This window comes from Oncorhynchus tshawytscha, linkage group LG16 (genome assembly GCF_018296145.1).
Source record: "Oncorhynchus tshawytscha isolate Ot180627B linkage group LG16, Otsh_v2.0, whole genome shotgun sequence".
NCBI lineage: Eukaryota > Metazoa > Chordata > Actinopteri > Salmoniformes > Salmonidae > Oncorhynchus > Oncorhynchus tshawytscha.
In genome coordinates this window covers 336,832-362,831 of record NC_056444.1, presented here as the reverse complement: position 1 = coordinate 362,831, position 26,000 = coordinate 336,832, and the positions used below count along the sequence as shown (strand labels likewise).

At 45.9% G+C, this 26,000-nt stretch overlaps 1 protein-coding gene and 2 long non-coding RNA genes across 3 annotated transcripts in view; 2 read left to right on the top strand and 1 right to left on the bottom strand.

Annotated features, from left to right (window-relative positions):
• LOC112237036 (cysteine/serine-rich nuclear protein 2) overlaps positions 1-20,272 on the top strand; it is a 59,227-nt gene extending 38,955 nt beyond the window's left edge. The window contains exons 3-5 of the mRNA XM_042298654.1: positions 17,646-17,911; positions 18,150-18,443; positions 18,649-20,272. Coding sequence (XP_042154588.1) covers positions 17,646-17,911; positions 18,150-18,443; positions 18,649-19,806 — 1,718 coding nt within the window. The 3' untranslated portion in view covers positions 19,807-20,272. The remainder of the gene's footprint in view (positions 1-17,645; positions 17,912-18,149; positions 18,444-18,648) is intronic.
• A 3,428-nt stretch (positions 20,273-23,700) lies between these two features.
• Positions 23,701-24,328, bottom strand: LOC121839579. The gene is made up of 3 exons (XR_006079006.1): positions 24,207-24,328; positions 24,125-24,158; positions 23,701-23,794 (listed from the first exon to the last, which is right to left on the bottom strand). It is a non-coding gene; the product is annotated as an uncharacterized LOC121839579 (long non-coding RNA).
• Positions 24,329-24,910: 582 nt separating this feature from the next.
• Positions 24,911-26,000, top strand: LOC112237035. Its single transcript, XR_006079005.1, has 2 exons — positions 24,911-25,575; positions 25,606-26,000. It is a non-coding gene; the product is annotated as an uncharacterized LOC112237035 (long non-coding RNA).

Below are 26,000 nucleotides of genomic sequence, written 5' to 3'. Positions count from 1 at the left end.
AAATGTTCTACAGCTGTAACATGGAGAATGTCTTAACTGGCAGCATCACTGCCAAACGCACCACCTTGACCCCAAACCACTGCAGATGGTGGAGCGGACGGCCCAGTGCATCACTGCTTGGTATGTCAAACGCACCACCTTGACCCCAAAGCACTGCAGATGGTGGTGCGGACGGCCCAGTTCATCACTGCTTGGTATGTCAAACGCACCACCCTGACCACAAAGCACTGCAGATGGTGGTGCGGACGGCCCAGTGCATCACTGAGGCCGATCTCCCTGCCATCCAGGACCTCTGTACCAGGCGGTGTCGGGAAAGGCTGAACAATGGGCTCCAGCCACCCAAGCCATAAATTGTGCTATTGTCCGGCAATTGGTACCGAAGCGTCGGCTCTCGACCGACAGGCTCCTAAACAGCTTCTCCCATAAGACTGCTAAATAGTTCATTAAATGGTTACCCGGGCTATCTGCACTGACACGCCCCCCCCTTCCATCTCAAATCAAAGCAAACTTTATTTGTCACATGTGCCGAATGCAACAAGTGATGCTTACTTACAAGCCCTTAATTCTTCTTGAACTGCACTGTTGGTTAAGAAAATATTTACAGAGTAGACTATAATAAAAAGTAGCACAATAAGAATAACAATAACGAGGCAAAATACAGGGGTACCGGTACAGAGTCAGTGTGGAGGCTATATACAGGGGGTACCGGTACAGAGTCAATGTGGAGGCTATATACAGGGGGTACCGGTACAGAGTCAATGTGGAGGCTATATACAGGGGTACCGGTACAGAGTCAATGTGGAGGCTATATACAGGGGGTACCGGTACAATGTGGAGGCTATATACAGGGGGTACCGGTACAATGTAGAGGCTATACACAGGGGTACCGGTACTGAATCAGTGTGGAGGCTATACACAGGGGGTACCGGTACAGAGTCAATGTGGAGGCTATACACAGGGGTACCGGTACAGAGTCAATGTGGAGGTTATATGCAGGGGTACCGGTACAGAGTCAATGTAGAGGCTATATACAGGGGTACCAGTACAGAGTCAATGTGGAGGCTATATACAGGGGGTACCAGTACAGAGTCAATGTGGAGGCTATATGCAGGGGGTGCCGGTACAGAGTCAATGTGGAGGCTATATGCAGGGGGTACCGGTACAGAGTGAATGTGGACGCTATATACAGGGGGTACCGATACCAAGTCTATATGCGGGGGTACAGGTTACTCTAGGTAATTTGTACATCATATCAAATGTTATTTGTCACGTGCACTGAATACAACAGGACCTTACAGGCTCTAACCAATAGTGCAAAAAAGGTATTTGGTGAACAATGGGTAAGTAAAGAAATAAAACAACAGCAAAAAGCCAGACTATGAAAAGTAGAGCGGCTTTAAAAGTAGCGAGGCTACATACAGACACCGGTTAGTCAGGCTGATTGAGGTAGTATGTAGATATGGTTAAAGTGACTATGCATATACGATGAACAGAGAGTAGCAGTAGCGTAAGAGAGGGGTTGGCGGGTGGTGGGACACAATGCAGATAGCCCGGTTAGCCAATGTGCGGGAGCACTGGTTGGTCGACCCAATTGAGGTAGTATGTACATGAATGTATAGTTAAAGTGACTATGCATATATAATAAACAGAGAGTAGCACCAGTGGGGGGACACACACACAATGCAAATATTCCGGGTAGCCATTTGATTACCTGTTCAGGAGTCTTATGGCTTGCGGGTAAAAACTGTTGAGAAGCTTTTTTTGTCCTAGACTTGGCATTCCGGTACCACTTGCCATGCGGTAGTAGAGAGAACAGTCAATGACAGGTGGCTGGGGTCTTTGACAATTTTCAGGGCCTTCCTCTGACACCGCCTGGTGTAGAGGTCCTGAATGGCAGGCAGCTTAGCCCCAGTGATGTACTGGGCCGTACGCACTACCCTCTAGTGCCTTGCGGTCAGAGGCCGAGCAATTGCCGTACCAGGCAGTGATGCAACCATTCAGGATGGTCTCGATGTTGCAGCTGTGGAACCTTTTGAGGATCCCAGGACCCATGCCAAATCTTTTTAGTTTCCTGAGGGGGAATAGGCTTTGTCGTGCCCTCTTCACGACTGTCTTGGTGTGTTTGAACGAGAGGTCGACCTATTAATCGGAATGGCCGATTAATTAGGGCCGATTTCAAGTTTTCATGACTATCGGAATTCTGTATTTTTGGGCGCCGACGTGCCTTTATAAAAAATATATATATATTTTTTTTTACACCTTTATTTAATCTTCATTTAACTAGGCAAGTCAGTTAAGAACACATTCTTATTTTCAATGACTGCCTAGGAACGGTGGGTTAACTGCCTTGTTCAGGGGCAGAATGACAGATTTTCACCTTGTCAGCTCGGGGGATACAATCTTGCAACCTTACAGTTTACTAGTCCAACACAATAACGACCTGCCTCTCTCTCGTTGCACTCCACAAGGAGACTGCCTGTTACGCAAATGCAATAAGCCAAGGTAAGTTGCTAGCTAGCATTAAATTTATCTTATAAAAAACAATCAATCATAATCACTAGTTAACTACACATGGTTGATGATATTACTAGATATTATCTAGCGTGTCCTGCGTTGCATATAAACTGACTGAGCATACAGGCATAGTATCTTAAGTATCTGACTGAGCGGTGGTAGGCAGAAGCAGGCGCGTAAACATTCATTCAAACAGCACTTTCGTGCGTTTTGCCAGCAGCTCTTCGTTGTGCGTTAAGCATTGAGCTGTTTATGACTTCAAGCCTATCAACTCCCGAGATGAAGCTGGTGTAACCGAAGTGAAATGGCTAGCTAGTTAGCGTGCGGTAATAGCGTTTCAAACATCACTCGCTCTGAGCCTTCTAGTAGTTGTTCCCCTTGCTCTGCATGGGTAACGCTGCTTCGAGGGTGGCTGTTGTCATTGTGTTCCTGGTTCGAGCCCAGGGAGGAGCGAGGAGAGGGATGGAAGCTATACTGTTACACTGGCAATACTAAAGTGCCTGTAAGAACATCCAATAGTCAAAGGTTAATGAAATACAAATGGTATAGAGGGAAATAGTCCTATAATTCCTTTAATAACTACAACCTAAAACTTCTTACTTGAATATTGAAGACTCATATTAAAAGGAACCACCAGCTTTCATATGTTCTCATGTTCTGAGCAAGGAACTGAAACGTTAGCTTTCTTACATAGCACATATTGCACTTTTACTTTCTTCTCCAACACTTTGTTTTTGCATTATTTCAACCAAATTGAACATGTTTCATTATTTACTTGAGGCTAAATTGATTTTATTGATGTATTATATTAAGTTAAAATAAGTGTTCATTCAGTATTGTTGTAATTGTCATTATTACATTTTTTTAAAATTTAATCAGCCTTTTTGGTTCTCCAATATTCGGTATCGGTATCGACGTTGAACAATCATAATCAGTCGACCTCTAGTTTGGACCATTCTAGTTTGTTGTTGATGTGGACACCAAGGAACTTGAAGCTCTCAACCTTCTCCACTACAGCCCCGTCGATGAGAATGGGGGCGTGCTCGGTCCTCCTTTTCCTGTAGTCCACAATAATCTCCTTAGTCTTGGTTACGCTTAGGGATAGGTTGTTATTCTGGCACCACCTGGCCAGGTCTCTGACTTCCTCCCTATTGGCTGTCTTGTCGTGGTCGGTGATCAGTCTGCAAACTTAATGATGGTGTTGGAGTTGTGCCTGGCCATGCAGCCATGGGTGAACAGGGAGTACAGGAGGGGACAGAGCATGCACCCCTGGGGAGCTCCAGTGTTGAGGATCAGCGTGGCAGATGTGTTGCTACCTACCCTCACCACCTGGGGGGCGGCCCGTCAGGAAGTCCAGGATCCAGTTGCAGAGGGAGATATTTAGTCCCAGGATCCTTAGTTTAGTGATGAGCTTTGAGGGTACTATGGTGTTGAACGCTGAGCTGTGGTCAATGAATAGCATTCTCACACAAGCATTCCTTTTGTCCAGGTGGGAAATGGCAGTGTGGAGTGCAAAAGAGATTGTATCATCTGTGGATCTGTTTGGGCGGCATGCAAATTGGAGTGGGTCTAGGGTTTCTGGGATAATGGTGTTGATGTGAGCCATGACCAGCCTTTCAAAGCACTTCATGGCTACGGACGTGAGTGCTACAAGTCTGTAGTCATTTAGGCAGGTTGCCATCGTGTTCTTGGGCACAGGGACTATGGTGTACTGCTTGAAACATGTTGGTATTACAGACTCAGTCAGGGACATGTTGAAAATGTCAGTGAAGACACCTGCCAGTTGGTCAGCACATGCCCGGAGCACACGTCCTGGTAATCCATCTGGCCCCCACAGCCTTGTGTATGTTGACCTGTTTAAATGTCTTGCTCACGTCGGCTACGGAGAGCGTGATCACACAGTCGTTCGGAACAGCTGATGCTCTCATGCATGCCTCAGTGTTGCTTGCCTCGAAGCGAGCATAGAAGTAATTTAGCTCGTCTGATAGGCTCGTGTCACTTGGCAGCTCGTTGCTGTGCTTCCCTTTGTAGTCTGTAATAGTTTGCAAGCCCTGCCACATAAGACGAGCGTCGGAGCCGGTGTAGTATGATTCAATCTTAGCCCTGTATTGACGCTTTGCCTGTTTGATGGTTCGTCGCAGGGCATAGCAGGATATCTTGTAAGCTTCCGGGTTACAGTCCCTCTCCTTGAAAGCGGCAGCTCTAGCCTTTAGCTCAGTGCGGATTCTGCCCATAATCCATGGCTTCTGGTTGGGGTATGTACATACAGTCACTGTGGGGACGAAGTCATCGATGCACTTATGTCATTGGCTTCATCAATATGTGGTGTACTCCTGTTTTTTAAAATGTAATTTTACTGCTTGAGTCAGTTACTTGATGTGGAATAGAGTGGGGATGAGAGCGAGAGAGCGAGCGGGAGATGAGAGCGAGCGGGAGATGAGAGCGAGCGGGAGATGAGAGCGAGCGGGAGATGAGAGCGAGCGGGAGATGAGAGCGAGCGGGAGATGAGAGCGAGCGGGGGATGAGAGCGAGCGGGGGATGAGAGCGAGCGGGGGATGAGAGCGAGCGGGGGATGAGAGCGAGCGGGGGATGAGAGAGAGCGAGGGGGATGAGAGCGAGCGGGGATGAGAGCGAGCGGGGGATGAGAGCGAGCGGGGGATGAGAGCGGGGAGAGAGGGGGATGAGAGCGAGCGGGGGATGAGAGCGAGCGGGGATGAGAGCGAGAGAGCGAGGGGGGTGAGTGAGAGCGAGCGAGGGGGGTGAGAGCGAGAGAGCGAGCGGGGGTGAGAGCGAGAGAGGAGGGGGGGAGAGAGCGAGGGGGGTGAGAGCGAGAGAGCGAGGGGGGGGTGAGAGAGCGAGAGAGCGAGAGAGCGAGGGGGGTGAGAGCGAGAGAGCGAGGGGGGGGGGCGAGAGAGCGAGAGAGCGAGGGGGTGAGAGCGAGGGGGTGAGAGCGAGAGAGCGGGGGGTGAGAGCGAGGGGGTGAGAGCGAGAGAGCGAGGGGGGGTGAGAGCGAGAGAGCGAGGGGGTGGAGAGAGAGAGCGGGGGTGAGAGCGAGAGAGCGAGAGAGCGAGGCGAGGGAGAGCGAGAGAGAGCGAGGGGGGGTGAGAGCGAGGGTGAGCGAGAGAGAGCGAGGGGAGAGAGCGAGGGGGTGAGAGCGAGGGGAGAGTGAGAGCGAGGGGGGTGAGAGCGAGAGAGCGAGGGGGGTGAGAGCGAGAGAGCGAGGGAGTGAGGGGGTGAGAGCGAGAGAGCGAGGGGGAGAGAGCGAGGGGGGGAGAGCGAGAGAGCGAGGGGGGGGAGAGAGGGAGCGAGAGAGCGAGGGGGGGGGGGGAGAGAGCGGGGGGAGAGAGCGAGGGGGGAGGGGGTGAGAGCGAGGAGGGGGGGAGGGAGCGAGGGGGGGGGGAGGGAGGGTGGGAGGGGGGGTGAGAGCGAGGGGGTGAGAGCATGAGAGCGAGGTGGGAGCGAGGGAGCGAGGGGGGTGAGAGCGAGAGAGCGAGGGGGGTGAGAGCGAGGAGGGGGAGAGCGAGAGAGCGAGGAGGGGGAGAGCGAGAGAGCGAGGAGGGGTGAGCGAGCGAGAGCGAGGGGGTGAGAGCGAGAGAGAGAGAGCGAGAGAGCGAGGGGGGGTGAGAGCGAGAGAGCGAGGGGGGGTGAGCGGGGGGATGAGAGCGTAATGATAGGTAGAAAACTCAGGATACTAGCCAATGAGGACTGACATGTCAACCTGAACAAGGACTAAGATCGAGTCATACTACACCGGCTCTGACTCTCGTCAGATGTGGCAGGGCCTGCATACCATTACAGACTACAAAGGGAAGTACAGCTGAGAGCTGCCTTGTGACACGAGCCTAACGGACAAGCTAAACCTTTCTATGCTCGCTTCGGGTCAAATAACACTGAAACATGCATGAGAGCACCAGCTGTACCAGAAGACTGTGCGATCACGCTCTCCGCAGCCTACGTGAGTAAGACCTTTAGGCAGGTCAACATTCACAAGGCTGTGGGGCCAGACAGATTACCAGGACGTGTACTCCGAGCATGCGCTGACCAACTGGCAAGTGTCTTCACTGACATTTTCAACCTGTCCCTGACTGAATATAATACCAACAATAATACCAACATGTTTTAAGGAGACCAACATAGTGCCTGTGCCCAAGAACACTAAGGTAACCTGCCTAAATGACTACTGACCCGTAGCACTCACGGCTGTAGCCATGAAGTGCTTTGAAAGGCTGGTCATGGATGACTACGTTTTTTTCCCCCAGGCTCATAGATTCTCTCAAAACATGAATTATGTATTAGGATAGGTTAGCGCTTATCCTACCTGCTTACAGCCCTAGGGGAAGCAGAGATTCACCTCTCACTCAGACTGATAGGAAGGTAAAACTAACTGTGTGGGGTCTAGTCTCTGTCTGTCGGTCTGGCATTTAGGGGACTGTGGTCATTTTTTGGGTTTGGGTCTGTGGACAGAAGGGCAAACAGTTGTTAGGGTTCCCAGGATGGTGCCAGAGAGAGAGGAAGATGGCTAGACAGGGAGAACACACAGAGCCTTGTCTGGGCCCTGGGCACTCATCCAGCACAGGTGCTGCCTGGAAGAGTAGGGAGGGAGGGATGGGGGAGAGCAAGGGAGAGGGGGACTAAGGCATGTTGGAGCGATGAGTAGAGGGGATACTTTCTGTGTTCATCTAATGGAGACAGTTTTTATTTAACCAGGAAAAGCCCATTTAGACAAGGGAGAAGACGGCAACAATCAATACATTACATCATTAAAACATACAACAAACTAATGCAGCCTAAAAGCATTTACACTCCTCTAACAGTCTCCCATCAATATTTTAAATTCAGTCAGTGGCACCAACATATCTAGATGAATCGTGGATTGTAGACTATTCCATTCCTCTGGTGCACAAGACGAGAAGGCAGTCTGGCCTAATACTGTGAATATCCTGGGGGACTTTAAGTAGCAACCACCTAGCAGACCGGGTATGGTAACTGCTGGTGGGGAAGGAAACCAGACCACAAAGGGAAAGAGGGAGTTTACCCAAAAGGACTTTGTAGGTGAACACATACAAATGTATCTTTCTGTGCATATAGAGGTCCAACCTTCCATTTGGTACAAGGTGCAATGGTGGGTAAGTGACTTGGCATTTGTAATAAAGCACAAGGCTGCATGATAAACAGAGTCCAGTCTCTGTAAGACAGAGGCTTGCATGCATATACAACAAGTCACCATAATCAATTACAGAGAAAACAAACAGTTGCTACTGCTAACAGTCTCTGGCAGAGTTCTAGCTCTGAATTATGAATTAATTTATTTGTACATTCAAGACCAGTTTGAGACCATAAAGGGAGGCCTGCAGTGAATACCAAATATTTAGGAAGAGGTAGTCATTTCATGGAGTCTGAAGGAAAAAAACACGTCATCAGAGTGCGCAGCTGGAAAACACTCAGTTTCTTATTTTTGATTGAAACAAACCACTATTCATTAAATATGAATACAGAACTTATTTTTGCATGGATTCCGTGACGCGGCTTTTAACAGCAATGACTGCTATTTGTTGTCCCAGAATCCCACTTATCAGACATGTTGAAGTCGACTTGACAGAGATGCTAAGCTGTTAGCCATCAAGCTAATGAAGTTAGTCCCCGATGAGTTTTCTCCTCTTTGACTGAAGAAGTAAATTAATGTTTCCAGAGCTGTATCTACTACACTTTATTTCAGGACAAACCAGATCCCTCAGAGTTCCAATGCTGTAATTGTTTGCTTGCCGAGAATTATAGGCTTCACTGATCACGCAGGTCGCCTGTCTATGTAAGAAACTGAGGAAAACGCAGAGTGGAATGTTTACATTTTCTACACCGGTGGCTGGATGGCGTTTGCGCTTGTTGGATGCATCTCCACTTTGTTACCCGACTGGCCCGGTGTTGCCCGGAGCTCCCCCACATGATAGCAGAGTCGAAGGAGCACAGCAAGAGGAGCAAGACAATCAACGAAAAAATGAACTACACTATGAAACCTAGATGAATGATAGTAAAATGCTTTGGAGCACCTTAAATTAAATTCTGGGGAAAAAAGGCAAACTCGGCTCCATCATTCATTGAATCAGATGGCTTATTCATCACAAAACCAAATGATATTGCCAACTACTTTAATAACTTTTTTCCCATTGGAAAGATTAGCAAATTTAGGCATAACATGCAAATGCTGACACTACACATCCAAATATAACTGACCAAATTATGAAACATTGTAATTTCAAATTCTCTAAAGTTAGTGTGGAAGAGGTGAAAATATTGTCTATCAACAATGACAAGCCACCGAGGTCTGACAACTTGGATGGAAATATTACTGAGGATAATAGCAGACGATATTGCCACATCTTCAATTTAACCCTACTAGAAAGCGTGTGCCCTCAGGCCTGGAGGGAAGCTAAAGTAATTCCCCTACCCAAGAATAGTAAAGCCCCCTTTACTGGCTCAAATAGCTGACCAATCAGCCAGTTACCAAACCTTAGTAAACTTATGGAAAAATTGTTTGACCAGGTACAATGCTATTTTACAGTAAACAAATTGACAAAGTTTCAGCACGCTTATAGGAAAGGACATTCAACAATCGCAGCACTTACACAAATGACTCATGATTGGCTCAGAGAAATTGATGATGAAAAGATTGTAGGGACAGTTTTGTTAGACTTCATTGCAGCTTTTGACATTATCGATCATAGTCTACTGCTGGAAAAACTTGTGTTATGGCTTTACTAGTCCCCTGCTATATTGTGGATAATGAGTTACCTGTCTAACAGAACACAGAGGGTTCTTTAATGGAAGCCTCACCAACATAACCCTGGTAGAATCAGGAATTCCCCAAGGCAGCTGTCTAGGCCCTTTTACTTTTTTCAAAGTAATGAATTCCCACTGGCTTTGAGGAAAGCCAGAGTGTCTATGTATGTGGATGACTCAACACTATACATGTCATCTACTACAGCGACTGAAATGACTGCAACACTTAACAAAGAGCTGCAGTTAGTTTCAGAGTGGGTGGCAAGGAATAAGTTAGTCCTACATATTTCAACAACTTAAACCATTGATTTGGGACAAATCATTCACTAAATCTTGTAATAAATCATGTGGAAATTAAGCAAGTTGAGGTGACTAAACTGCTTGAAGTAACCCTGGATTGTAAACTGTCATGGTCAAAACATATTGATGCAGTAGTAGCTAAGATGGGGAGAAGTCTGTCTGTAATAAAGCGCTGCTCTACCACCTTAACAACACTGTCAACAAGGCAGGTCCTACAGGTCCTAGTTTCTACCTTCTTAACAGCACTATCAACAAGGCAGGTCCTACAGGCTCTAGTTTCTACCTTCTTAACAGCACTATCAACATGGCAGGTCCTACAGGCTCTAGTTTCTACCTTCTTAACAGCGCTATCAACAAGGCAGGTCCTACAGGTCCTAGTTTCTACCTTCTTAACTGCACTATTAACAAGGCAGGTCCTACAGGTCCTAGTGTCTACCTTCTTAACAGCACTATCAACAAGGCAGGTCCTACAGGCCCTAGTTTTGTTGCACCTGGACTACTGTTCAGTCGTGTGGTCAGGTGCCACAAGAAAGGATTTAGGAAAATTGCAATTGGTTCAGAACAGGGCAGCACGGCTGGCCCTTGGATGTAAACAGAGAGCTAATATTAATCATATGCATGTCAATCTCTCCTGGCTCACTCACTACTTGTATTTGTGAGAGGTATTGACTTGTTGAATGCACCAAGCTGTCTGTTTGAACTACTGGCACCACAGCTCAGACACTCATGCATACCCCACAAGACATGCCACCAGAGGTCTCTTCACAGTCCCCAAGTCCAGAACAGACTATGAGGCACACAGTACTACATAGAGCCATGACTACATGGAACTCTATTCCACATCAAGTAACTGACTCAAGCAGTAAAATTACATTTTAAAAAACAGATTTAAAAAAAAGGCCTTATGGAACGGCGGGGACTGTGAAGCAGCACAAAAATATCCGCAGAGAGAGACACACACACACACACGATAGCATACCCGCTATACACACATGTACACATGGATTGTGTACTGTATATATGTGGTGGAGTAGGGGTCTGAGGGCACATGATCTGTGAATGTATTGTAATGTTTTTAAAATTGTATAAACTGCCTTAATCTTGCTGGACCCCAGGAAGAGTAGCTGCTGCTTTGGCAGGAACTAATGGGGATCCATATTAAACCCCAGGAGGAGTAGCTGCTGCCTTGGCAGGAACTAATGGGGATCCTTAATAAACCCCAGGAAGAGTAGCTGCTGACTTGGCAGGAACTAATGGGGATCCATATTAAACCCCAGGAGGAGTAGCTGCTGCTTTGGCAGGAACTAATGGGGATCCATATTAAACCCCAGGAGGAGTAGCTGCTGCCTTGGCAGGAACTAATGAGGATCCATAATAAACCCCAGGAAGAGTAGCTGCTGACTTGGCAGGAACTAATGGGGATCCTTAATAAACCCCAGGAGGAGTAGCTGCTGCCTTGGCAGGAACTAATGAGGATCCATAATAAACCCCAGGAAGAGTAGCTGCTGACTTGGCAAGAACTACTAGGGATTGATAATAAACCCCAGGAAGAGTGCTGCTGCCTTGGCAGGAACTAATGAGGATCCATAATAAACCCCAGGAAGAGTAGCTGCTGCCTTGGCAGGAACTAATGAGGATCCATAATAAACCCCAGGAGGAGTAGCTGCTGCCTTGGCAGGAACTAATGGGGATCCTTAATAAACCCCAGGAGGAGTAGCTGCTGCCTTGGCAGGAACTAATGAGGATCCATAATAAACCCCAGGAAGAGTAGCTGCTGCTTTGGCAGGAACTAATATTGATTGATAATAAACCCCAGGAAGAGTAGCTGCTGCTAGCTCACTGTACCAGACAACTGGTTAAGAAATGGAAGGTTAAGTGATATTTAACAGAGATCTAATCAGAATGTAGGCATACATTTAAGATATACAATATACCACCCCCCATTCCATGTATTAAACTTTGACCTACCAGCACCATCACCCACTGTTACAGGACACCGTAACCCACTGCCAGAATCTAGCAGGACAGCTGGTGTGTGATCTGTGATGTTGTGGCTGGCCAGAATCTGGCAGGACACCAGGTGTGTGATGTTGTGGCTGGCCAGAATCTAGCAGGACACCAGGTGTGTGTGGTGTGTGATGTTGTGGCTGGCCAGAATCTAGCAGGACACCAGGTGTGATGTTGTGGCTGGCCAGAATCTGGCAGGACACCAGGTGTGTGATGTTGTGGCTGGCCAGAATCTAGCAGGACACCAGGTGTGTGTGGTGTGTGATGTTGTGGCTGGCCAGAATCTAGCAGGACACCAGGTGTGTGCACGTATGACTGGAAGTTGCTTTGGACAGAAACGTCTGCTAAATAGCATATATTATATTAGGTTAGCTCCTACCATGTAAGCCCAGTGGTTAGATGGCAGGTTAGCACCTACAATGTAATCCCAGTGGTTAGATGGGAGGTTAGCACCTACCATTTAAGCCCAGTGGTTAGATGGCAGGTTACCACCTACCATGTAAACCCAGTGGTTAGATTGCAGGTTACCACCTACCATGTAAACCCAGTGGTTAGATTGCAGGTTACCACCTACCATGTAAACCCAGTGGTTAGATTGCAGGTTACCACCTACCATGTAAACCCAGTGGTTAGAGAATAGATTATGGGATTCTGCAGGTTTGGTTTTCCATCAGATGAGCATCACCCCAAACTTGAGTAAAAGGAAACATAGCTTTTTAATAAAAAATGATTCAAGTAAAGGTGGATGTCACCCGGTAAAATTATACTAGTATTTGGTTTTAAATATACATAAGTATCAAAAGTAAATGTAATTTCTAAAATATACTTATATTAAGCAAACTAGACAGAACCATTTTTATTATTATTATTATTTTTTACAGCTAGCCAGGGGCACACTCCAACACTCAGACATCATTTACAAAAGAAGCATGTGTGTTTAGTGAGTCCACCAGATCGGAGGCAGTAGGGATGACCAGGGATATTCTGTTGAGAAGTGTGTGAATTGGACCATTTTCCAAGTACTTTTGGGTGTCAGGGAAAATGTATGGAGTAAAAAGTACATTATTTTCTTTAGGAATGTAGTGAAGTAAAATTTGTCACATATAAAAATATAATAGATATATTAAAAATGTGTTTAAAAAATTTTCACTTAATTTTATTTATTTTACTAGGCAAGTCCGTTAAGAACAAATTCTTATTTTCAATGACGCCCTCGTTAATGGGCAGAACGATAGATTTTTACCTTGTCAGCTCAGGGATTCGATCTTGCAACCTTTCGGTTACCAGTCCAACGCTTTAACCATTAGGCTACCTGCCACCCCAAGAACTTATGTTCGGTGGTGTAAGGAACTTATGTCTTAAATATAGAGAAAAAACATCCCTGTGGGAAACATAGGTTGGACTGTCTACTGTCTGTTTAGAATCATATGGTTGGACTGTCTACTGTCTGTTTAGAATCATATGGTTGGACTGTCTACTGTCTGTCTGTTTAGAAACATATGGTTGGACTGTCTACTGTCTCTTTAGAAACATATGGTTGGACTGTCTACTGTCTGTTTAGAAACATATGGTTGGACTGTCTACTGTCTGTCTGTTTAGAAACATATGGTTGGACTGTCTACTGTCTGTCTGTTTAGAAACATATGGTTGGACTGTCTACTGTCTGTCTGTTTAGAAACATATGGTTGGACTGTCTACTGTCTGTCTGTTTAGAAACATATGGTTGGACTGTCTACTGTCTGTTTAGAAACATATGGTTGGACTGTCTACTGTCTGTTTAGAAACATATGGTTGGACTGTCTACTGTCTGTATAGAAACATATGGTTGGACTGTCTACTGTCTGTATGTATAGAAACATATGGTTGGACTGTCTACTGTCTGTCTGTTTAGAAACATATGGTTGGACTGTCTACTGTCTGTTTAGAAACATATGGTTGGACTGTCTACTGTCTCTTTAGAAACATATGGTTGGACTGTCTACTGTCTGTCTGTTTAGAAACATATGGTTGGACTGTCTACTGTCTCTTTAGAAACATATGGTTGGACTGTCTACTGTCTCTTTAGAAACATATGGTTGGACTGTCTACTGTCTGTTTAGAAACATATGGTTGGACTGTCTACTGTCTCTTTAGAAACATATGGTTGGACTGTCTACTGTCTGTTTAGAAACATATGGTTGGACTGTCTACTGTCTGTTTAGAAACATATGGTTGGACTGTCTACTGTCTGTTTAGAAACATATGGTTGGACTGTCTACTGTCTGTCTGTTTAGAAACATATGGTTGGACTGTCTACTGTCTGTCTGTTTAGAAACATATGGTTGGACTGTCTATTGTCTGTCTGTTTAGAAACGTATGGTTGGACTGTCTACCGTCTGTATAGAATCATATGGTTGGACTGTCGACTACAGCTCGGCATTCAACACCATAGTAGGCATTCTGAGCCCTCTCCTGTACTCCCTGTTCACCCACGACTGCGTGGCCACGCACGCCTCCAACTCAATCATCAAGTTTGCGGACGACACAACAGTGGTAGGCTTGATTACCAACAACGACGAGACGGCCTACAGGGAGGAGGTGAGGGCCCTCGGAGTGTGGTGTCAGGAAAATAACCTCACACTCAACGTCAACAAAACTAAGGAGATGATTGTGGACTTCAGGAAACAGCAGAGGGAACACCCCGCTATCCACATCGATGGAACAGTAGTGGAAAGGGTAGCAAGTTTGAAGTTCCTCGGCATACACATCACAGACAAACTGAATTGGTCCACTCACACAGACAGCATCGTAAAGAAGGCGCAGCAGCGCCTCTTCAACCTCAGGAGGCTGAAGAAATTCGGCTTGTCACCAAAAGCACTCACAAACTTCTACAGATGCACAATCGAGAGCATCCTGGCGGGCTGCATCACCGCCTGGTATGGCAACTGCACCGCCCTCAACCGTAAGGCTCTCCAGAGGGTAGTGAGGTCTGCACAACGCATCACCGGGGGCAAACTACCTGCCCTCCAGGACACCTACACCACCCGATGTTACAGGAAGGCCATAAAGATCATCAAGGACAACAACCACCCGAGCCACTGCCTGTTCACCCCGCTATCATCCAGAAGGCGAGGTCAGTACAGGTGCATCAAAGTTGGGACCGAGAGACTGAAAAACAGCTTCTATCTCAAGGCCATCAGACTGTTAAACAGCCACCACTAACATTGAGTGGCTGCTGCCAACACACTGACTCAACTCCAGCCACTTTAATAATGGAAAATTGATGGGAAATGATGTAAAATATATCACTAGCCACTTTAAACAATGCTACCTAATATAATGTTACATAACCTACATTGTTCATCTCATATGCATACGTATATACTGTACTCTATATCATCGACTGCATCCTTATGTAATACATGTATCACTAGCCACTTTAACTATGCCACTTGGTTTACATACTCATCTCATATGTATATACTGTACTCGATATCATCTACTGTATCTTGCCTATGCTGCTCTGTACCATCACTCATTCATATATCTTTATGTACATATTCTTTATCCCCTTACACTGTATAAGACAGTAGTTTTGAAATTGTTAGTTAGATTACTTGTTGGTTATTACTGCATTGTCGGAACTAGAAGCACAAGCATTTCGCTACACTCGCATTAACATCTGCTAACCATGTGTATGTGACAAATAAATTTGATTTGATTTGAAACATATGGTTGGACTGTCTACTGTCTCTTTAGAAACATATGGTTGGACTGTCTACTGTCTCTTTAGAAACATATGGTTGGACTGTACTGTCTCTTTAGAAACATGGTTGGACTGTACTGTCTCTTTAGAAACATGGTTGGACTGTCTACTGTCTCTTTAGAAACATGGTTGGACTGTCTACTGTCTGTCTGTTTAGAAACATATGGTTGGACTGTCTACTGTCTGTCTGTATAGAAACATATGGTTGGACTGTCTACTGTCTCTTTAGAAACATATGGTTGGACTGTACTGTCTCTTTAGAAACATGGTTGGACTGTCTACTGTCTCTTTAGAAACATATGGTTGGACTGTCTACTGTCTCTTTAGAAACATATGGTTGGACTGTACTGTCTCTTTAGAAACATGGTTGGACTGTACTGTCTCTTTAGAAACATATGGTTGGACTGTCTACTGTCTCTTTAGAAACATATGGTTGGACTGTCTTCTGTCTGTTTAGAAACATATGGTTGGACTGTCTGTCTGTCTGTTTAGAAACATATGGTTGGACTGTCTGTCTGTCTGTATAGAAACATATGGTTGGACTGTCTGTCTGTCTGTATAGAAACATATGGTTGGACTGTCTGTCTGTCTGTATAGAAACATATGGTTGGACTGTCTTCTGTCTGTTTAGAAACATATGGTTGGACTGTCTGTCTGTATGTATAGAAACATATGGTTGGACTGTCTACTGTCTGTCTGTATAGAAACATATGGTTGGACCGTCTACTGTCTGTCTGTATAGAAACATATGGTTGGACTGTCTTCTGTCTGTTTAGAAACATATGGTTGGACTGTCTACTGTCTGTCTGTATAGAAACATATGGTTGGACTGTCTACTGTATGTATAGAAACATATGGTTGGACCGTCTACTAATCCTGTCTCCCTTCCTCCGCTCCCTCCCTCACTCTCTCCTCCTAATTCCAACCTATTTCCTTTTCAAAACATTACTTCTGTTGTGTCACTCCGTTCAACAGTCCTGATGTTTCACCAGCCTCTCCTCCATGTTATCTGATGCATGGTTCCATCTAGTGGCAATAGAGGGGAGTGCAGTTGCTTTGTGACTTGAACTGCAGTTCCTGTTTGTTTTTTTCACCTTTATTTAACTACGCCCTGGCCAAGATAAAGCAAAGCAGTGAGACAAAAAACAACAACACAGAGATACATATGGAATAAACAAACATACAGTCAATAACAATAGAAAAATCTATATACATTGTGTGCAAATGAGGTAAGATTAGGGAGGTAAGGCAATAAATAGGCCGTAGTGGCGGAATAATTACAATTTAGCAATTAAACACTGGAGTGATAGATGTGCAGAAGATGAATGTGCAAGTAGAGATGCTGGGGTGAAAAGGAGCAAAAAAAAAAAATACAGTATGGGGATGAGGTAGGTAGATTGGGTGGGCTATTTACAGATTGGCTATGTACAGGTGCAGTGATATGTGAGCTGCTCTGACAGCTAATGATGGAGATATGAGTCTCCAGCTTCAGTGATTTTTGCAATTCGTTCCAGTCATTGGCAGCAGAGAACTGGAAGGAAAGGCGCCCAAAGGAGGTGTTGGCTTTGGGGATGACCAGTGAAATATACCTGCTGGAGCGCATGCTACGGGTGGGTGTTGTTATGGTGACCAGTGAGCTGAGATAAGGCGGGGCTTTACCTAGCAGAGACTTATAGAACCTGGAGCCAGTGGGTCTGGCGACGGATATGAAGCGAGGGCCAGCCAACGAGAGGGTACAGGTCGCAGTGGTGGGTGGTATATGGGGCTTTGGTGACAAAACGGATGGCACTGTGATAGACTGCATCCAATTTGTTGAGTAGAGTGTTGGAGGCTATTTTGTAAATGACATCGCCGAAGTCAAGGATCGGTAGGATGGTATGTTTGGCAGCATGAGTGAAGGATGCTTTGTTGCAAAATAGAAAGCCGATTCTAGATTTATTTTTGGATTGGAGATGTTTAATGTGAGTCTGGAAGGAGAGTTTACAGTCTAACCAGACACCCATGTATTTATAGTTGTCCACATATTCTAAGTCAGAACCGTCCAGAGTTGTGATGCTGGTCGGGTGGGTGGGTACGGACAGCAGTCGGTTGAAGAGCATGCATTTAGTTTTAGTAGCATTTAAGAGCAGTTGGAGGCCACAGAAGGAGAGTTGTATGGCATTAAAGCTTGTCTGGAGGTTAGTTAACACTGTGAATGTCTCTTGTTCTTCAAAGCTCTTGAGGAATGACCAGTGTGATAATACCAGTCTCTCCCTCTCTCTCTCTCCCGCTCTCTTTTCTTCTCTTTCTCTTCCTCTCTCTCCAGCCAAGTCCATCCTGAAGAAGGCTAAGTGTGAGCAGGGTGGGCGGGGCAATGTGACCTTTGACATGCTGACAGTGTTCCTGTTCCCGCGGTGCCAGGGCTTCAGCAGCGTGCCCAGTAGGGGGGGCTGTTCCCTGGGCATGATGCAGCGCCACAGCGCCCTCCGCAGGTACACCCTGGATGAGTACGCTGTGGAGCAACACACCCTCCGTCGGGAGAAACTCCTCGACCGCCTCCGAGAGGAGAAACTGGATGCTCTCAAACAGAAGGTCAGACCTGGGAGATGTATGCATTGAGGCCTTGACTGAGTATAGGGAGATGAGACACACAGTTCCCCATGTCTGGGTTAGCTAATGCAGTGATGTCTGATTGTGAAAAGGTTTTAATAGCAAGTCTGATTCTTTCAAATGAGTTGGTGTTTAACACTTTGTTTAGTTGGGAGTTGATTATAACTTCCTGAGAACATGTATACGTGTATCACAATGATCCCCCGTCTCTCCCTCCCAGCTGACTAAGGGAGGCACGGTGGAGTCAGAGGAGGCTGACCGCCTCACCGTCGAAGACATCCCAGAGGACGAGATGGACATTAGCAGCTGTAACCTAGACGACGGCTCCTTCCTCCACCCCTACCCCTCCAAGAGGAGACATGCCCTGCTGAAGGCTGCGGGGGTGAAGGTGGAGAAGGAGGAGAAGAGACAGCTGCAACAGCTCAGAGTGTCCAGGGAGGACTGTGGGTGTGACTGCCAGGGTTTCTGTGAGCCAGAGACCTGCGCCTGCAGCCTGGCAGGTATCAAGTGTCAGGTAAGACACTTTGCTAATGAAAACTCACATATGAACATTTATTCAACTTCAATGTTAATAGTAAACTGACCTCACATGTTTTAAATACTTTATATTCATAACAATATGAGCAGTGGTTATTTGTCCACTGTAATACAATATTCTGAACCCTCAGGGACAAAGCAGAACCTGATTTTTTTATTTTTACGTCCTCTTCTCTCCCCAGATGGACCACTCGTCATTTCCCTGCGGCTGCACTAAGGATGGCTGCGGTAACCAGGAAGGTCGTAAAGAGTTCAACTCCAGCCGGGTTCAGACCCACTACATCCACACCATCATGAAGCTAGAGCTGGAGAAGAGACTGGAGGAGACGTCTGGACCAGAGGAAGAGGACCTGGAAGAGACCGCCCCATGTCACTACTACAACCCCTTGTCCAACCGCTCCTCCTTCCACTTCATCTCAAAGCTGGCGGCGGTCAGGGAGAACAGCTGTAGTAGCGACATGACCGACTCCTCTGCCTCCTCTGGGGGGAGTGAATCCTCAGAGGAAGGGGCGGAGTTAGTGGTGGGGTTAGGGCGGCGCTCCCGGGAGGATGGCCCTCTGCGGGATGATGTGGATGAGAACGGACTGAGCCGCATCCTCAGCTTCAGTGACATCGACGACAACAACGACTACAATGTAAACAACCGCGTTGTCAATGACAACCGCTGCTGCCCCGAGCAATGTCTACAGCAACAGCCGTGGATGTTGACAGGGTTTATTACGGCAGACTTCCAAGAGGATAATAACAATCTAGAGGTGCACAGAGACAACCGGGCCATGGCCATAACACAACTGTTAGATGATAACGCTAACCAAGGCAACGCTCTGTTCCACCACAGCGGCTGCAGTGTCCCCAACATGCCCTCTTTCTCAGTAGACAGCCCCAACACCCCCTCTTCCTCAGTAGACTGCCCCAACACCCCCTCTTCCTCAGTAGACTGCCCCAACAACCCCTCTTCCTCAGTAGACTGCCCCAACAACCCCTCTTCCTCAGTAGACTGCCCCAACAACCCCTCTTCCTCAGTAGACTGCCCCAACAACCCCTCTTCCTCAGTAGATGGCACCGCTGCCAGCCTGTCCTCAGAGTCTGACCTGGAGTTCTTTGATGGTTTCTGTCTGGGTCCTTCCTCCCTCTACAACTCCCTAAAGGAATACCAACACATGGACAGCTTCTTTCACTGCCAGTTACCTAGTTACCCCAGCAGCCAATCACAGGCCAGTGACCCTGGGGCCTGTCTCCTGGAGTCTCTGATTGGTCTGTCAGAATCTGTCCCAGAACCCCCTGCAACGTTCAGACAATCAACCGGACCTGAACTGCCAACTGTGTTCTGGGCTATGTAGTGAATTAGGGGGGACGGTAGGTAAACTGCTGTTGGAAGAAGCTGTGATTTCTCGCTCCCCTATCTATTGTTAATGAGATTCCGTTCTTGCTTTCCAAATCTTAGCAAAAGCAGTTGGTAATTATTGCTGTATGAAATGGCAGCGAACATTTAATTTGGAAAAAAGAAAGTGAGACTAACATAAACGTGAACGCTCGATTGTGTAATCTGAGTCATGTATCTGTGACCATACGCTGATGCCGTGTGCTGGAGCCAAGTCTGCCCCTCCACACTAACACAACACAGAGGGTAACTGGTGCTAGTTGCTGTTCTGTTTGGGGACATGGTCAGTAGGGACTTTTTCTAGCTTTAGGAAGCAGACCGTTGTGGCCATTGAAACACTGTGTTGCATTTACACACACAGAGACACACAGAGACACACAGAGACACACACACACAGAGACACACACACAGAGAGACACACATACAGAGAGACACACACACAGAGAGACACACACACAGAGAGACACACACACAGAGAGACACACACACAGAGAGACACACACACAGAGAGACACACACACAGAGACACACACACAGAGACACACACACACAGAGACACACACACACAGAGAGACACACACACAGAGAGACACACACACAGAGAGACACACACACAGAGAGAGACACACACAGAGACACACACACACAGAGAGACACACACACACACACACAGAGACAGACAAACCCCCACTAGAATCACAACGTCCTTATAACCCCAGTTCCCATTACGTCTCTGTGCTCTGTCCCAGTTGACCCAGTTAGGGGGGGGGGGGGTGTCAACCCCTGTGTTTCATCCTAAAGCTAGAGGCCCCCATAATGGTGCCCAAGGCTCTGTTATGGTACAGCAGTCCCTCCGTAAGCCCCTTGGTCAGCACTTTATCTGTGAAACTGATGATTGATGAACCATAACTTCCTGGTTCTCCATCTATGATTGACTTTTACTTGTAATTAGTTTTTTGTTTTTTATTTTATGATTTTCAATTTATTTTCAGATAAAAAAGCCTGCTAAACGTAGGTTCAAGCAGCAGTTTGATTTTTATAACCTGGAAATGCAATCTTACTTTAGGTATCAGTGACTTTGTCCCAAATGGCACCCTTTTCCCTATATAGTGCACTACTTCAGACCAGAGCCCTATGGCTCCCTATTGGGGCGGCAGTGTAGCCTAGTGGTTAGAGCATTGGACTAGTAACCGGAAGGTTGCAAGTTCAAATCCCCGAGCTGACAAGGTCGTGCTGCCCCTGAACAGGCAGTTAACCCACTGTTCCTAGGCCATCATTGTAAATAAGAATTTGTTCTTAACTGACTTGCCTAGTTAAATAAAGGTAAAATAAATAAATAAATAAATTGACGGGAGCCCGGGGGGCACTATTAGGAAACAGAGAGCCATTTGAGGTGCATTCCCTTATCCGTAAAATCCCTGCTCTGCTCAGAGACATTGTTGGGATTTGGGGAAAATGGGATTATTTAAAAGCTAAATCCATTGCGAAATGATTTAACAGTCCAATGCAGCTGTTTTTATCTCAATATCAAATAATTTCTGGGTAATAATTAAGTACCTTACTGGGATTGTTGTCAATTAAAATGATCACAAAGAAGGACAAAATGCATTCTTAGCAAAGGGCAAGATTTTAGCTCTGGCTGTCTGGGAGTGGTCTGTGTGGGGAGGGGAAAACAGAACATTAGCTGTTATTGGCAGAGACGTTTGGAACTCTTTCTTATTGGTCTATTTACTGCATGGTGACCATGGAAGGACAAAACTCAATCTCAACAAAAGAGGCTTACATTTCAGCTGGTCTTTTCAAACCGTTCTTACACTTAAAGGGCACTATCATCATTCCACAGTGTTATTCCAACCTCCTAGTGTGGAAATATAGATAAAACACAGGAAATCGTTTTTGACTGGGCCTGTATCCTTTTAATATTTTTACATATTACATTTTGGTTACATTTTTTATAATTATTTCAGATGTTATCTAATTTATGACGTTGGGCTATAAGAGAGCGAGGGATGTTGTTGTTACTCAGTGCCTGTGTTTTTGGCACAAATTCTACTAGCCCAGTCTGAAAATGTAATTTAACTTCTATCCCTGAGCACAGTGCTTCCATTTGAACTGTGGGACTGAATACTGTGTAACCTACTTTCTAAATCAAACATTTGTACTATGGGTCTATTGATATTTCTGCCTATAATGTTACCATAGAGAATCACAGTAATATTAACTCATTTATGTAGATTGAAAGAAAAAATATATCATCTGTATCACTGACAAATTAATTATTTTATTAAGAAAATACAAATTGCATAATTTTTTTTCGAAATATTGAAATCTTTAATATATGACTTATAGAGATGCCGATTATGAATGCTATTGCTGTATAGCATTTTGAAGTATTTTTCACCAGTTAGATTGTTTTGGACTATAAAATGACGCTAAAACTAAAATTAATAAGAAAATATCCATATGATTGTACTCTAAATGGTCTGGTTGTGACCGAGATCACATTCTATTGTAAATGAAATGATCAAATATCAAGGTTTTGTGGAGAAAAACAAAATGCTATATTATGCAAAAAGCCTGAGGTACATATCCCATCCTACACTGTTCTACAGCCAGCCTATAGTGAGCCTCCTATAGGAAAGGGGTATTCAACTCTTACCCTACCAGTTCCAGAACCTGCTGGTTTACTGTTCTACAGCCAGCCTATAGTGAGCCTCCTATAGGACAGGGGTATTCAACTCTTACCCTACCAGTTCCAGAACCTGCTGGTTTACTGTTCTACAGCCAGCCTATAGTGAGCCTCCTATAGGACAGGGGTATTCAACTCTTACCCTACCAGTTCCAGAACCTGCTGGTTTACTGTTCTACAGCCAGCCTATAGTGAGCCTCCTATAGGACAGGGGTATTCAACTCTTAACCTACCAGTTCCAGAACCTGCTGGTTTACTGTTCTACAGCCAGCCTATAGTGAGCCTCCTATAGGACAGGGGTATTCAACTCTTACCCTACCAGTTCCAGAACCTGCTGGTTTACTGTTCTACAGCCAGCCTATAGTGAGCCTCCTATAGGACAGGGGTATTCAACTCTTACCCTACCAGTTCTAGAACCTGCTGGTTTACTGTTCTACAGCCAGCCTATAGTGAGCCTCCTATAGGACAGGGGTATTCAACTCTTACCCTACCAGTTCCAGAACCTGCTGGTTTACTGTTCTACAGCCAGCCTATAGTGAGCCTCCTATAGGACAGGGGTATTCAACTCTTACCCTACCAGTTCCAGAACCTGCTGGTTTACTGTTCTACAGCCAGCCTATAGTGAGCCTCCTATAGGACAGGGGTATTCAACTCTTACCCTAGCAGTTCCAGAACCTGCTGGTTTACTGTTCTACAGCCAGCCTATAGTGAGCCTCCTATAGGACAGGGGTATTCAACTCTTACCCTACCAGTTCTAGAACCTGCTGGTTTACTGTTCTACAGGATAATTGCACACACCTCGTGTCCCAGGTCTAAATCAGTCCCTGATTTAGAGGGGAACAATGAAAAAAGGCAGTGGATCTGGCTTGGAGGTCCTGAGTTGAGTTTGATGGGTGTAGGAGTTAATGCATGATGCTCCCATTCATACTGTCTATATGTTTTCTGATTGTTCTATACGTTGAACAGTGAACATGTATTCTTCTGTTATCTGCCTTAATTTGCTGACTTTTATAAATCCACCTGATGGGGTTTTATATTGCAACCAACAGGACACCTGATAGGGTTTTATATTGCCTCCAACAGGACACCTGATGGGGTTTTATATTGCCACCAACAGGACACCTGATGGGGTGTTATATTGCAACCAACAGGATACCTGATAGGGTTTTATATTGCCACCAACAGGACTCCTGATGGGGTTTTATATTGCCACCAACAGGACACCTGATGGGGTTTTATATTGCCACCAACAGGACACCTGATGGGGCCACCAACAGGACACCTTGGGGTTTTATATTGCCACCACCAACAGGACACCTGATGGGGTTTTATATTGCCACCAACAGGACACCTGATGGGGTTTTATATTGCCACCAACAGGACACCTGATGGGGTTTTATATTGCCACCAACAGGACACCTGATGGGGTTTTATATTGCCACCAACAGGACACCTGATGGGGTTTTATATTGCCACCAACAGGACACCTGATGGGGTTTTATATTGCCACCAACAGGACACCTGATGGGGTTTTATATTGCCACCAACAGGACACCTGATGGGGTTTATATTGCCACCAACAGGACACCTGATGGGGTTTTATATTGCCACCAACAGGACACCTGATGGGGTTTTATATTGCCACCAACAGGACACCACCAACAGGACACCTGATGGGGTTTTATATTGCCACCAACAGGACACCTGATGGGGTTTTATATTGCCACCAACAGGACACCTGATGGGGTTTTATATTGCCACCAACAGGACACCTGATGGGGTTTTATATTGCCACCAACAGGACACCTGATGGGGGGGTTTTATATTGCCACCAACAGGACACCTGATGGGGTTTTATATTGCCACCAACAGGACACCTGATGGGGTTTTATATTGCCACCAACAGGACACCTGATGGGGTTTTATATTGCCACCAACAGGACACCTGATGGGGTTTTATATTGCCACCAACAGGACACCTGATGGGGTTTTATATTGCCACCAACAGGACACCTGATGGGGTTTTATATTGCCACCAACAGGACACCTGATGGGGTTTTATATTGCCACCAACAGGACACCTTTTATATTGCCACCAACAGGACACCTGATGGGGTTTTATATTGCCACCAACAGGACACCTGATGGGGTTTTATATTGCCACCAACAGGACACCTGATGGGGTTTTATATTGCCACCAACAGGACACCTGATGGGGTTTTATATTGCCACCAACAGGACACCTGATGGGGTTTTATATGCCACCAACAGGGGTTTTATATTGCCACCAACAGGACACCTGATGGGGTTTTATATTGCCACCAACAGGACACCTGATGGGGTTTTATATTGCCACCAACAGGACACCTGCCACCAACAGGACACCTGATGGGGTTTTATATTGCCACCAACAGGACACCTGATGGGGTTTTATATTGCCACCAACAGGACACCTGATGGGGTTTTATATTGCCACCAACAGGACACCTGATGGGGTTTTATATTGCCACCAACAGGACACCTGATGGGGTTTTATATTGCCACCAACAGGACACCGGATGGGGTTTTATATTGCCACCAACAGGACACCGGATGGGGTTTTATATGGCCACCAACAGGACACCTGATGGGGTTTTATATGGCCACCAACAGGACACCTGATGGGGTTTTATATTGCCACCAACAGGACACCTGATGGGGTTTTATATTGCCACCAACAGGACACCTGATGGGGTTTTATATTGCCACCAACAGGACACCTGATGGGGTTTTATATTGCCACCAACAGGACACCTGATGGGGTTTTATATTGCCACCAACAGGACACCTGATGGGGTTTTATATTGCCACCAACAGGACAGCTGATGGGGTTTTATATTGCCACCAACAGGACACCTGATGGGGTTTTATATTGCCACCAACAGGACACCTGATGGGGTTTTATATTGCCACCAACAGGACACCTGATGGGGTTTTATATTGCCACCAACAGGACAGCTGATGGGGTTTTATATTGCCACCAACAGGACACCTGATGGGGTTTTATATTGGTTGAGATCACCCTATAAGGGTTTATATTGCCACCAACAGGACACCTGATGGGGTTTTATATTGCCACCAACAGGACACCTGATGGAGTTTTATATTGCCACCAACAGGACACCTGATGGGGTTTTATATTGGTTGAGATCACCTGATAAGGGTTTATATTGCCACCAACAGGACACCTGAGCTTCTCTGGTGTAAATGCATCATTATCAATGAAGACATGGCACAAAATGGGTAATTATTAATGTAAAGTACCATGGCTTTTTTTAATTACAATGTGTATTTTGTTGTACATATTTTCTGCTTGAATGGTACTGCAGAGCAAACCAAGCGGCTTTGTTTCTCATTGTCACTCTTTAACTGAAAAGTCATTTTTTACAGTTTGTCCCTTCAAAATAAACATTTCATTTCTTAAA